This window comes from Akebia trifoliata, chromosome 14 (assembly GCF_017979445.1).
Source record: "Akebia trifoliata isolate Shusen 1 chromosome 14, ASM1797944v1, whole genome shotgun sequence".
In the NCBI taxonomy this organism is placed as follows: domain Eukaryota; kingdom Viridiplantae; phylum Streptophyta; class Magnoliopsida; order Ranunculales; family Lardizabalaceae; genus Akebia; species Akebia trifoliata.
The window spans coordinates 2,660,479-2,675,045 of record NC_141388.1 but is presented as its reverse complement, the minus strand read 5'-3'; the positions used below and the strand labels follow the sequence as shown (position 1 = coordinate 2,675,045).

Genomic DNA, 14,567 nt, shown 5'->3' with positions numbered 1-14,567 from the left:
ATAATATGAGGTGACATTTTAGAGTTGTGATGTGATGAATGCACGCATTGGGTAGGCAGCTGACATGGCAAGTGAACAGAATCATAGATTGTTTTCATCGGGATACATAGGAAAAAGACGTGCAATTCTATATCCTCGCCACATCAGCCATATACTTAACTGCGTGCATTCATCATAATTCGACATTTATATTCATGGTTAAGCCTGAATAATCTAACATATTTTGTTGTAATCTGAGTCTGGCTTGGTTTAAGCATTAAATAACTCAATTGGATCAAGCAAAAAGGTCTACAAAGTTGGTGGTTATGATGTTTTGGCCCATGAGATTGCATCATTGATTGGGATCGATTCCTTAAATTAATTTCTTGTAAAATAAAATCAAAACAAATGCCTTGATATTAAATCATGTTTAGGCCAATAATCATCAATGGTCCATGTGCTTCTGTTTAAAATATAATGTACAAGAGACACACTACAGGGATATGCGGGTTGGAAAAACCATGATTAAAGCAAATTAAACCACTTGATCTAAAGATTCAAACACAAGAATCTCTCAATGGATCAAAAGATTAATAGATTAAAAAATTTATAAGAATAAAAAAAAAAAAAAAAAACAAAGAATTGGACCTTTCATTCATTGTATTTGTAACTCATTTTGATGATTCTCTTCCCGATGATCCTCTTAAAAAGTCATAATCATTCGTTTAACTCATTTTTTTTATAATTTTTCCTTAGCATTAAAAAACAAGACTAACGAGAATCTGACACACTTTTGACACTCTTTTTTCAGACGCCCATGTACGCTCCTTGACCTGGTAGTTACAGAATCATAAATCTTTTTCTTGTATATCCCTAAGCAAAAGATCTACAGTTCTATGATGGGTGCGTACAGGGGTAGTCTGAAAAAAAAAAGCGTCAAATTATCACGACTCAAAAAACAATTAAGAAAGACTCAAGCTAGTCATTCAATGAAATTTGGAAAATAATCTACCTTAAAGAATTTATGAATCAACTTTATTTGAAATCCAATGCATCATACCTGTGACACTAAAATCTCGAAACCAGTATCATTCACAACATTTTTTAAAGTGAGTCTACCCTTACTAACTTAGTAAGATTTGAAATCTTACTTAGGGTTGTTGTGGAGGACAAATTTCTATGAATTTTGAAAAATACTTATATATAATAAATAAAAAAATCGCTGTTAGAATTTTAATTTTAAGTTTGAGAGTTTAGTATCCGCCTTTTTCAAGACCTCAGAACATGCCCAAGTAATAACCAGGATAAATTAAAAAAATCATGTTGTAGGCCTCAAGTATGTCTAAGGCATAATAACCACAAAAATGATGATAACAAATAGAAAAGATAAATCAGAGCCCCCCATCTTCTTATAGGACATTGAACATAGTGGACAGGATGAATATACATTATTTAGTTGACATCATATATTTGAGACAATACTTTAGAGATGATTTTATAGACCAAGTAAACACGTTAAATAATTCATTAATCGACACATTCTTGTACAAATCGTGAGGGGGTGGTTCAATGGAAATTTCAGATCCAATAAACGGTGAGAGTACGTAGGTTTTGAGTTCAATACCCAATATGAGCAGTATTTCTTCGGGGCCACCCTCGAGGGTGCACCCTCACTTAATTTCTACGTGTGATGTGCCGGCGTTGCACGTGCCCAAAGGAAGGCACCCGTGCAGGCATTGGTTTTGACCCTAACTCTTTCGATCCCTCTAGTCGGATGTAAATTCAGACACCCCCCTCATATTTTTTTTTTTTTTGAAAAACAAAAACACACACACACACATTCATTTACCTGTAGCATGCATTAAGAACATAGGCCCCATCCGATTCATCCTTATGGGCAGCATAATACGCCAATATTATGTATAATTAATCCCAATATACAAAAATACAAATTACAATGTCAGCCCAGTGCGCCAAAGAAAACTGAGAGAAGAACAGAACAAAAGGCTGTGAAGTAATAAATTAGCCCTCTCTAATGTCTCAATCTCACCTATTCTCCTTCAATACATGTGGAAACGCGTGACAAATGGTACTCTGTTAAGAAGATTTATTTAATGCCCCTTCTGAACCTATAGTATTTGATAACCCCACAAGCCTAGAAGTGCCATTTGGTACATTACTCTGTCCTCATTGATCAAATTACTAAAAGTCAGCAAGATGAGTAAATGTAAGAACATCAAATTTAAAAAGTCTCAAATTTTTTGAAACCATGTGCATCTCGAGAAAAAATGGAACTCCTACATTGAAAATTTTGAAAAAAAAATTGATTTATGAACTCCTTAAGATAGACTCAACAAATCATCCATTGAGATCTAGAATTCGAAACAAAGATGAACATCCTAACAAAATTCACTAACACATAGACTGATTGTTAAATCGATAATATTATAACCCTGAGGGGTGGGCTCAATAGCAATTTTAGACCAATAAGTGGTTAATGCCCACAGGTCGTGAGTTCGATATCCAGTATGAGAATTAATTCTTCAAGGATCACTTGTGAAGGCACACCCTCACTTACTTGGTGCATGTGATAGGCAAGCCGGGATTAGTCCTTGGATAAAACCAATGTCTATGGATTAGGAAAAGCCCAAATACAGGCCCACTCAATTGTCTACAGGTATACCCAATTGTCAAAAAAATAAAAAATCAATAACATTATTAGATTCCAATTGGAATGCATGACCATTGTGTACAGACAATTTTTCATGTGTTGTAATTATCAATTTTGATATAGACAAAATAGGACGAGATGCATTATGAATTTCAAAAAATTATATAAATCAAACAAATGATCTAATAAAAGATTACTTTATTAGTATGTCAAAAAATTTATTGATTTAAATCAAAATATAATCATAAAATACTAAAATTAAAATTTAGCAATAAGGATCAATCATAAAAAAAATAACAATTGAATAAGATTTGTAGCCAAAGTAATTATCTACCCATTTGAGTTAGAGCCTTTCCTTATCAAATGAGGCACATGACACTGGCATTTTTGTGATGTGGGGTCACGACATCAGTGTCTCTGTCTCTTACATAAATACATCAAGATTTTTATCCCAATAAATCCTCAGTAAGTTTTGCACTTTTTGGCCTTTTTCAAACTTCAACTTACAATGACAAATATATCCTTCTATAAGCAGAAATAGACTAACACATGCATGCCTCAAAGCTGTAACATAGATGATAGATCCAAACCAACCATCACGAGCTGAAGCAAACAGTCCAACCCCCACAATCACAAAAAGTGCAATAAATACACATTGGAAATTGGATTTTATACCGAAATTATCCTTTAAATTTTTTTAAAACCAAAATACCCTCAGATGCTTATTCCGGAGGTGTGTTTATTGCACTTTAACGTGTGCCCTTAGAGCACACATTAACTATACCCCAAATAAAAATATTAAAATAATTTAAATCCTAATAAAGATAGCAAGCAATTGAAGTAGTGGGTTGAACTTAGAAGTTAGAACATAAATAAATAAAAAGTAATAAAATATTAAATGTACTATTTAATTCTAGAAACTCTACGATTAAATACACTCATGAAAGACCCCATCTATCTCTCACCTCTGTTTTAAAAATTCTCCGTCATCTTCCATTAATGCCCCACAAACAAATCTCATCTTATCACTCTCACAGATCCAAAAAACCAATTTAAAAACCAAAACCCATCTCTCAACAAGATCAAAAACACAAAATGGGCAAGAAAATGAGACTCCCTTCTCTCTTCAAGAACAAAGAAACAAGGGCTTCTTCATGGCAATGGCCCTCTTGCAAGAACCCAAAGACCCAATCTTTTAGAGCTCGTGATGACATATTCAAGACAGTTAACTCGGTTTACTTTGATATGGTAACAACACCCGAGTCATGGTTCACGAATTCATCCGAGTCGGCGAGTTTCTCATCGGTTTCGGAGGACTCAGGGGGTGAGTCATCAGTAGAGATGGTAATTCGTGGATTGCGTTCAGAGAGGCTGTTTTGGAAACCTGGAGATACGAACTCAATCTTAGAAGAAGCTAAGGTTGGTGATGGTGGGTTGAGGTTGAAGGAGAGTGTATTGTTGGTGATGGAATCGGAAGATCCTTATGTTGACTTTCGAAGGTCAATGGAGGAGATGGTGGAGGCTCATGGGTTGAAGGATTCGGATTATTTGAAGGAGATGTTGGGTTGGTATTTGAGGGTGAATGGGAAGAAGAACCATAGATTTATATTTGGGGCTTTTGTTGAATTGGTTGTTGGGCTTTCTTCTTCTTCTATTTCTTTGTGCTCTTTAGAAGATGTTGAGGAAAAGAGGTAAGTCTTCATGTTGAGAGATTTGATTCAGAAAGAATTATATTACTTATAGCTAGCTTCAATGTATCATTTTTGTGTATATTAGATTAGTGCGTTAAAAAGAGACTCATCATAGTGGAACATCATCAACATTACTCTCCCTCTCTCTCACAACCAATGGACACATTTTAAGACTCAGCGAGCTATGAATTTTGGCCCACACCTCGATGAACCTACACATCAAAATTTTCTCATCATGGGCTTCACGAGGAGGTTTCTCGGATGAAAACATTAGGTTCCTAACCCATGATGAACATTTTCAAATCTGAGTGTTGGCAAGTAATACTATATTCTACGAGGAATTGGACACCACATTCCTGAAACCTGTAGCAATGGTTGCTGTGGGCAAATCTTAATCATCCTCATGATCCTGTTGAATCATTTAATGAGATCTTGAATTTCTTTTTTACTAATCTCCTAAAATTTATATATATATATATAAAGTCATTTCTAATGATTATTTTTCTTAATTATAAGATTATTGTTACAATAGATCATTCTCCACTATTACAATGCTTACTATGTTGTAGGAGTCACTGTTCTGTCGACATGCTATGATTACCTTACGTCAAGTTCTTGTGTTTAAGGATTTTGTTTTGATAGTTCAACGATCTCTGAAGAAGTCCCTTCCCTGCCAAGGGTTTGCTTTACGTGCATCCAATGTCAAGAGGTTTGAATTTGCTTTAGATGCACACAATCACCCTCTTGACTCTACCAGTTCCGGATTTTAAATGTTTGTTGGATATTTTATTAACTCATGGTATCATCTTGAGATGTTTTGGGATAAAAATAGGAATGGGAGTTAGTTCTTTTCCTATGGATTAGTCGATTCAAGAGAGGAAATCAACGACAATGCCCATTCCAAATCTCGAGGTGCTACATGTCATCATCATATGATAAAGGAATTTTCTAGTACCATATCGGATTTTCCCAATTCAAAATATACATTTTTGGTTATTATGCGTTATGCCATCCTTTGCAAAGAATTAAATATTTATTTTGAAAGTGACTTAAAGAATGTGCTTCTTCCATGCAACCCCATTCCCTCATTCACTGTGGTTGGAGACCGTTTGTTTTATAAATTAGAATGAACCGGGCGACTGGATTCTATAATAATATTTGAACCGAATCGTTGGAATAAACCATTGGTTTTTGGGACCAATTCAAAGTACATTCAAGATTTTAGTCCAAAAATATTTGCTTCAAAATACAATATTCCATAGTGAAGATTAGTTACATATTTAGTATCACATTTTATAAAAATAAAAAATAATATGGAAAAACGACCACAACCCCAATGAGTAGTCTAACTAGATAGCCTAAGTGAAACTTTATTGAAAAGATTATGAAAATTTTCTTCACACCGCCACCCCAATATAGAGGGTATAATAATATATTGATTCATTTCCTCATAGATATTATGATAAAGATAAGGCAGTGTACATAATTTTTTGAGAAAAATTTCAACTGTGAACAATTATTAACGAAATTCCCATTCCGACTCACTAATCATTTTAATTCCCAAAATGTGAAGAGTGATACAACAGGTTTTTCAAGTGACAATCTCACTAATATAAAATAGTGAGATCACAATTTCTTTTCAAACTGATAATCTCGTAGGTTCACAACTTTTTAACAAGATCGTCATTTTATAAACCAAAGAGATTGTCACTTTGAAAAAAATATGGGTGATCTCGCTACTTTATAACAGTGAGATCGTCACTTCAAAAATCCTACGATATCACTCTTCATGTTATGGGAATTAAAATGAATAGTTAGTCAGAATCTGAAATTCGTCATATTTAACATACGAAACGATAATTTACCCTAGTTTCTTTTACAAGGTTCTAAGGCCCAGGATATTTTTGAGCTAATTATCTAGAATTACACATCCTATTACCTATTACATTTTTTTCATCTCATACTCAAATCCCACGGAATCTCCGAAAGTCTCATTTATTTTCATCACAAATTTCTCATTATTACTTAATGCTTTTTTTCGTTTTCATAAAGGATCATAAAGTGATATGTGAGTTGTTAGTCCAATAAGTATATAATTAAGAATAAGAAATGTTATAGATGAAATATTACATCAATAAGGAATTTTGCAATATCAAACAATATAAGAGGTTCTCCAATGGAGATGATTGAAATGTGGGGCAAAAAACACAAAAAAAATTTCTAATTTCTGAATATCCGTTTAATTTTCTAGGAAATCTCTAAGAAACTCTTACTTTCTCAAAATGTGGACTGAGGCTCGTATTTCCCATTATTTATGTTATTGTGAGATGAGCCTTTTATACATTATGGATCACCTCACCAGCACAGGTTTTATGATTTTTGAAATACATTTAATAAGACTAACGCTGAAGTGACCTCAGACTGGAATCTCATGTCACACTTGTTAAAGACGTAAAAGTGTATGGGATGCTTTTCATCAGTATATGACATGAGGTTCCAACTTAACGTTACTAATTTGATATACATATCACGAGGTATCACATGTTGATCGTGTATCACAGACTTAACTCTTATTACAAGATGATTGAGGTTAGATTTCTTGGTGTAATTGTGCCCATATATGATTTATGAGTCGTGATGAATGCAGGGATCTTGGTACATGGTTGATGTGGGAAGGGCAAAGAATCATAGATATTTTTCATCGGGATACACAGGAAAAAGAAGCGTGGTTCTGTGCCTTTGCCACGTCTGCCGTGTACCCAACCACGTACGTTCATGATTTATTTATCTTTAGGCAGTAAGTATGGTCCACGAATCTGCCTATTTCCCCATTAACAAGTAAAATAAAATTAGTTTTCCCATTGAAAGGCTTGTATACTGTGTGTATGTCGTCATGAGCAAGCAATCGACGTGTTCCATGTGAGAATTGCATGCCATTAGGCCCCTCTCTAGTCTATGTCTTGTAATGGCTTACATCACTGTTCTAATTTATCTTCTTTTTTAATCCATTCTTGGATCTCTCTCTCTTTCTTTTAAACGGTCAAGAATATAAAAATGAAGTCTTGGTCAACGCTTATCGTTTTGGTGTTCCCATCTCGGCGATGTTTGGGTTCCATTAACAGATCAAGATTCTTTTGTCTGAAGTGAAGCTTCTAAACTTTAGCCATTCGTTGTTTTTTAATAGTTCCAAGGTGAACAATACTTTTAGGATCCACCAAGTCTAAACTCTTCCGATTCAACTTTGAATTTCGTGGTGAGTCAGAACACAAACTTCGAAAGGGTGGATTTTACCAATTCGACTGGAGTGTAAAGAGGAAAACCTTGAGTCTTATTGAACAGGCAACCAAACAACTTTTGTGTGTGTGTGTGTGCGTGTTAAAGTGGGAGATTTACCAATCAGTGGACGAGTTTTGTGGAAATTATGGGACTATCACGAAAAAAACAAAAATGCTCACAAAATTTTTGCTCAGTGCTCACAGAAATCTTGGATCCACCGATCACAAGAACCCGAGTCTATTGAATGGTAACCTTGCCATGCTTGACGGGACATGGACTGAAGAGTCTGTGAGCATTTTGAGAAAAAAATCACACGTTTTAAAATATTCACTGTGTTTGATTGAATGGAAAGTTACTTTCTATGAAATTTGAAATCGGAATAAAAAAAGGATAGAGTTGAAAAATCAAATTTCATTATTTGATTTCGTAAAAAAATAAAAAATCATGGGAAAAAAATCTTGGAAAGAAAAAGAGATGAGAGGGAGAGAGAGTGAGCTAGGGACGAGGAGAAAGAATAATAGAGAAAGAAAGAGAGAATGATGGTGGCGGGAAAGAAGAAGATATGAAGTTAGGATTTTGATTTGACGATAAAAAATAAGGATGTATTTTATTTTTCCTTGAGTATCGACGGGAAATAAAATCTAAATTTTGTGGGACTTTTGAAGGAGGGTGAAAAATCATTTTTCCTGTAAAAAATTCAATCAAATGCACAAAAAATGATTTTTTACCTTATTTTTCATGTGCAATCAAATATGTCCTACGTTAATTTTTAAAGAGATTCATTGCACAAACCTTTTGTTGTAATTTTATTATAAAAACTCCCTTACTTTATAGTTGGTTATTAAACCAAACCTTACTTTATGAATTAGGTTAGTATGACTAACTTAGTAAGATTTACAATCTTATTAAAGGTCATTGCGGCCACATGGATTATCCAATTGTCAATCGAACACCACAACCTTCTAGATTTCATAGAAAAACTCATCAGTGAAAATTGAAGACTACCAAACTCTCAAATTTAAAATTAAGATTCATCAGTGAAAATTAACTTTTTTTTTAAGAAAAAAAAAGTTCTTAGAATTTTGTCTTTTATAACGCTGTAGCATTATATCATGTTTTTGGATGCCACAAATTGATGCGGTTACAATCCACTCCAAGGTATTTTAAGTAACAAACTAACCCCATCAATTTGAACTTTATGATTTTGTTCTCTCTCCAAGGTTTGCTAGGTAACAAACTCCATAAAGGAAGGTTTCTTTGGTAAATCTCTCTAATTTTTATTCGTAATTTGATAAATATTTATTAGTTTTAAAAAATTATTTTCTTTGGACGATTTAAATAGAAGTGCTCGCTTTATTTAGACATATATCCTCACATTTTAGTGATTATTTGATATACATCCCTATGTTTTTCAAACCGATAAGTTCCTTAACTTTGCTCTTTTAAATATCCCTTATTTTTAACTTCTAGACAAAGACACGAAAAATTGGGTTTTTCTAACTAAAAAATCAGTCCTCTTCACCCACTTAGGTAAAACCCATATCTTTAAACTTCATATTTACATAATTAAACCTTCAACCCATAAGAGAAGGATAGGGTTTTTTAATATGAGGAGCCCGAACATGACTGATTTGTAAAGAAAAATCAATTTTTTATGTGGATAATAGAAACAATGAATTAAAACTATTAAAGATGACTGATTTTAAGAAGAAACAATCAAAGGTCTTTGCTAATAGAGGATTAAAATGATGGATTGAAGATGAAGAGACAATTTTGGGAAAGAAAAATTAGAGGATTTGTTGTTAGTTGTTACAGATTGAAGGTTGAAGATGAGGGTATTTAGGTCATTTTTTCAATCAAAAAGAAAAGACCAGGGTCATCATCGGAAAATGTTGAAGTAACATTGAAATTAACATCGTTTCACACATTGTTAACGTGGATGTGTGTACAAAACCATAGATATGTTTTGTCGAGATACAAGTGAGTACTATCTATGATTTTATGCCCACCAAAGTGTGAACCAATGTCAATTTCAATATTACTCTAACAGAACCCTTTATCATTAGTTCACAATAAACATGAGATGTATCTCAAATATTCACCAAAATGTAAAGACCTAGGTCATAATCACCCGTCTTTTAATATTAAAGGACCTCTAAATACCTTGCCTTTACTATAGGGGCAAAATCAACAGTTCACCTTATAATTTTTGTTACCCATTTAAAAAACAACTTATTTAACAAACCACATTTTTATAAATCTGTCTAGTAAATAAGATAATTTCTATGCAGGATTTGGTAAATCGTCCTCTAAACATTTTTTTTTTCTAGAGAAAGACAAATTAAATGTATTCTATCATTTTCTGTCCACCGCACATTTGATTGTCTACTTCAAATAATATTTAAATGATATTTAATTTGATATGCCCTATCATATTGAATATTTCTAAACCTAAAACTATCTTAGATGCACAGCATCAAATGTACGGCTAATATGGTCATATGGGAGGACAACAAATTATAGATTTTTTTTAGGGTTTAGTCAGGTATCTTAGGAAATGCATTAAAGTTTGAGAGTTGAGCTGTACTTTTCCTTGAGTGACTAGTGGGGTGGTTGGCTGTAGAATCCAACTTTGAAGCGCACAGCCCGTTCAAAATTTTGATAGAACCCTCTTTACAACATGACACGTGGATTTTTAATATTTATTTCACACTCTTACAATTTAATAATATTTTAGAGACCTCCCATGTCTTAGTCAAAGAAGTGGATTCTACCAAAATTTTGAAGTTTGATCTTATTATATGTAGAAGGAAATAGGGGCGGATGGAGTAATTTGTAAGCCCGGAGTTTCTTGCTGTTTTGAGATTCACTTACACTCAAATATTTTTGAAACTTTTGAGGTCTTGGAACTCCAAATCTTTGAGAGAACTAAACGCCTTCAATTATCGCTGTAAATATTTGGACTTTTATTGTGGAGGTAAGAGGAAGAAAAGAGTAAGGAAAATGATGTGGTGTCTTGCACATTATCGTAGATGTTTTTTCGTGAGATACGAGTAAAAAGCATTTACGGTTATGTGCACGCCACCACATCATTTTTGTCACCTTTGTGTCTCTGTTTGTGTCATTTCAGCATTATCCAACATTAAAATGTACATTTATTCTCACATTGCTGATGAGGATGCATTTTCGAAACCATATATGTTTTTCATCGAGATACGTGTTAAACATCTATGATTATGTGTGCACCTCAACATCAGCAATGTGAAAATTGATGTACATTTCATTGTTACTTCAACACGACTCAAAGAATAATGCTGAAGTGAACTCAAGATTGTACCTCATATCTCACTTTCCTGACGTGAAAGTGTACAGGAACCATAGATGCGTTTCATGGAGATGAGTTACAATCTGGAGGTCACTCCAGCACCACTCACCAAAAGAAAAACACAAATGTGCTTAGCATGACCCTCAATTTGAAGGCCTATTTCAGTCCATCCGATAACCAAATGGGCTTAGTTACACAACCCAAACCCGTTCCATGGCAAGACAAGGTTTGGGTAATGGTAATGATGAAGAGAATGGACAGTCCTGTTTCAAAGAAAAATCATCTATGGTTTTCTGCATACTCGAGTGTTATTTAAAGTCACTACAGCATTTTTCTATATGCTTAGGACTTCCCATGAAAAACATATAGGTATGTCCAAGGTCGTGGCATCAGAGTAGAAGATTGTATCGGCATTGAGCAGTGCATATAAAAAATTTAATTAGATGGTGACATGTGGGATGCAAGACAGCCCACAACTTAAAATTTTCATATTAATTTAGTTTCATTTTCGAATATTTTCTATACAATAAAAATAGGTCTCACACACTTCCAATCTTTTTCGAATCCATTATTTGTACAATGAATCGGTGGTGTACTAATGTTCCCAGCTTCGTCAATTGTCCGGACCCCATTTATGATTGGACTAAAACTAAGGGTATCAATTGGGCCTTGATATTGAAATTGGAAAGGTAAAATGGAGGTTAAAAAAATTTAGTTCATAAAATCCAGTCTGGACTAGGACTAAATATTTAATTAAAAATAGAATATTCAAATGTTAATTAAATCACCAATTTTAAATTTGATTGGATATTATTCATGTTGGAAAAACAGGGGCAATTGAACCAAGAAATGAATCCAAACAAACACGAAGCACACAAAAAATATAGAGATTTACGTGGTTCCCTCAAGATTGAGGTATGTCCACGCATCACACCGATTCTACTATAAAGAGAAAATTAGCACAACGTGAAAAAGCTCATATTCAACAGTCCAAAGCCATCGAATTTCATAAAATTTGACGGCCCATGCTGGCAAGTTTTCATTGTTGATTTTTTTTTCTTCTAACAGGTCGAAACTGTCAAATTAATGTAGGTGGGAGAAATTCGACGGCTCTAAGCTGTTGAATCTAGGGAACATCACAAATTACAACGACCCATGACTGTCGAATTTTAATTTCTAAAATTCATGGCCCTTAGCACGTCGATTTTTCCTATAGAATTTACTAGTTTTTAGGTAGTGTAGCTGGTACAGTAGAAAATGTCCACTGCCCCCACCAAATAAAATAAAAGGTCGTGTTCAAATAAAATTTAACAAAAAAAAAATTTAAGAGTATAAAAAATTTTAAATGGGGAAAATGTCACTTCTAGGTAGCAAGAACTCACAACATTGAGGGCATGAGTTGGCCCCAGCTTTCTATAAAGCAACTTTCATGCTAAAAGCTTTTCAAGAGAAACCCAGATATGCTTATAGTTTTTAATACAGAAAATATTAGTGATAATCTTCAAGGGATAACATTGGAAGAGACAGGATTCAATGTCACAATGGTGGAGGAAAGAGTATTTGTCTGGTTTCATGAGCACAAGTTTGTTGTTTCAACTTTTTTGATGTTTACTTGTCAAACTAAATAGGAAGAGAGACCCAACAGCATCTTCTCCACATGTACTTGGTTTTTCCATCATTCACTAATTCTAATATATGGATAAAAACAAAATTGTACTCAGTTTTACTTGATTATCAATTCTAATTATGGATGATAATTCAATAAAGTAGTAAGCTCTAATAATAGAAAAACAATAAAGCAATCCAATGACAAGATCTCTAATCTAAACTATTATAACATTTGAAAGTGCATGATTACCTCCAACGACATGGACCAATAAGATGTCGCCATGTGACCTCTAAACAGGCCGAGACTTAAGAGGATAAGGATAGAAAAATCCTAATTTAAGTAAAGTCTGCAAGATAAACAAGAAGGAAGTTACTGATGTAAGACCTCTTGAAATTTATAAATAGCAAGTTCAACACATAGATAAAGGATTTTTGACTCACATTCTAATCCAATCATTTTGATTTTCTCATTAATGTAATCGTCGACAAGTCTTAATATGGAAACCCCTCCTAAATTTGAGATTTTTTACAGGAAAAAGAAAGAAGATCATTCTCAATATACGAGTCCAGGGTGAAGAAATTATTTTTCCTTCAACATTCATAATAATCAAGTTAGGGTTAGAAAATTATTTAATATGGCTAATTCGATTTGATTCAAGAAAGATTGAAAAAAATAGAAGGATTATAAAAATCAAGTTTTTAAACAACAAAATAGGTGCATTACATAATTAGGGTTGCTAGAATGGGAAGAAACGGAAATTATTGCTACTAATTTGGTGAATTAATTAGGCAACCTTTAGTTGTCAAATTTTTCTTTAATTTAAAAAATTGGAGAATTTTGTAACAGTGGTAACAATCCAACAAGAATGAACCCAAAGAGTACCATTTCACTATATATGATACATATGGTTGCCAAAGTTACAACAGTAAATCGAGTACTAACCCCTTCTTTTAAATGAAAATGTCCTTCATTTCCAATCGATTCATTAAGATGACTTCAATTGTTACTTGCAAACCTAAAAATATGGTAGGCTCCCTTGCTTTTGTGCATTCTAGAAGGCAGGCAAACCATACATATATATAATTTTATTTTATTTTGCTTGTTTTAGAAAATTGTCAAAATATTGAACAGTAAAAAGGACCAGTTTTCATTATATATTGTAAAGATATGGTTAGTTCACTTAGCTGTTCTCTCTCTAATGTCACTTGTCACCTATTTAATGGGGTTCCATTTGGGATCCCATGTCTACCACATCCCAGTAAGGTTGCTCCCACTTGAGAGATCTTTCATACTTTATCTCTCTCTATGTAACCATCTTACACATTGCCCAACAATCCATTAACCCAACAAAGATTAGGGAGAGAACAAAAGATAAAAAGATGTCCCCCACTCCCAAAAGAAATCTAGAAAGAGTTGAAGATGGCACTTATTAGTGTCTAATGAAGTCATCTTCCCAAAGGCTTCATATTGAGATATTTTTTAAAATGGCTGGATTGCAGCAAAAGACCCTTCAAACCAAGGGACATATTTGCATACAAATATGTTTGGTTGGTGAAATAGATGACAGAAACCTTTGCCATTTAAAAGTAAATAGGTTGCACAAAAGCAAAGGAAGTAATTCTTCATTTTGAAGGATGTATTAAAAGGAGAGGCAGTTGGGTATATTCTGTTGGGTGCAGTGGTTATGGATCTTATTCACAAAGATAGTTTTGGTCTCTTTGGTGTTGTGTGTATTAATCAAGACCCCACTTCTGTTTCTCACAGCGAGTTGGAAAGATTCTTTCTTGGGTCCCTAGATTTGACTAACCCTTAAAAGTAGACACCATTTTAATGTGATAAAAAAAATTAAAATTAATCTATATTTATGAGATTTTAATCTAATTAATTTATAGGGATTTACCAGGCAAACCTGCCTGCTGCATTTTTATTATCAAAACTCCTTTATTTTATTGAGTTTGTTACTCTATAGACTGTTCTTCCTAAACTAGACTAACTTAACTTCCTTAAATCTAACTA

General features: G+C 33.5%; 1 protein-coding gene across 1 annotated transcript; it reads left to right on the top strand.

The window, feature by feature from the left end:
• The first annotated feature begins 3,582 nt into the window (after nt 1–3,582).
• Nucleotides 3,583–4,841, top strand: LOC147385474 (transcription repressor OFP13-like). Its single transcript, XM_086423572.1, has one exon. The coding sequence runs from the start codon at nt 3,746–3,748 to the stop codon at nt 4,343–4,345; it is 600 nt and encodes a 199-aa protein (XP_086279698.1). The 5' UTR covers nt 3,583–3,745; the 3' UTR covers nt 4,346–4,841.
• The last annotated feature ends 9,726 nt before the right edge of the window (nt 4,842–14,567 follow it).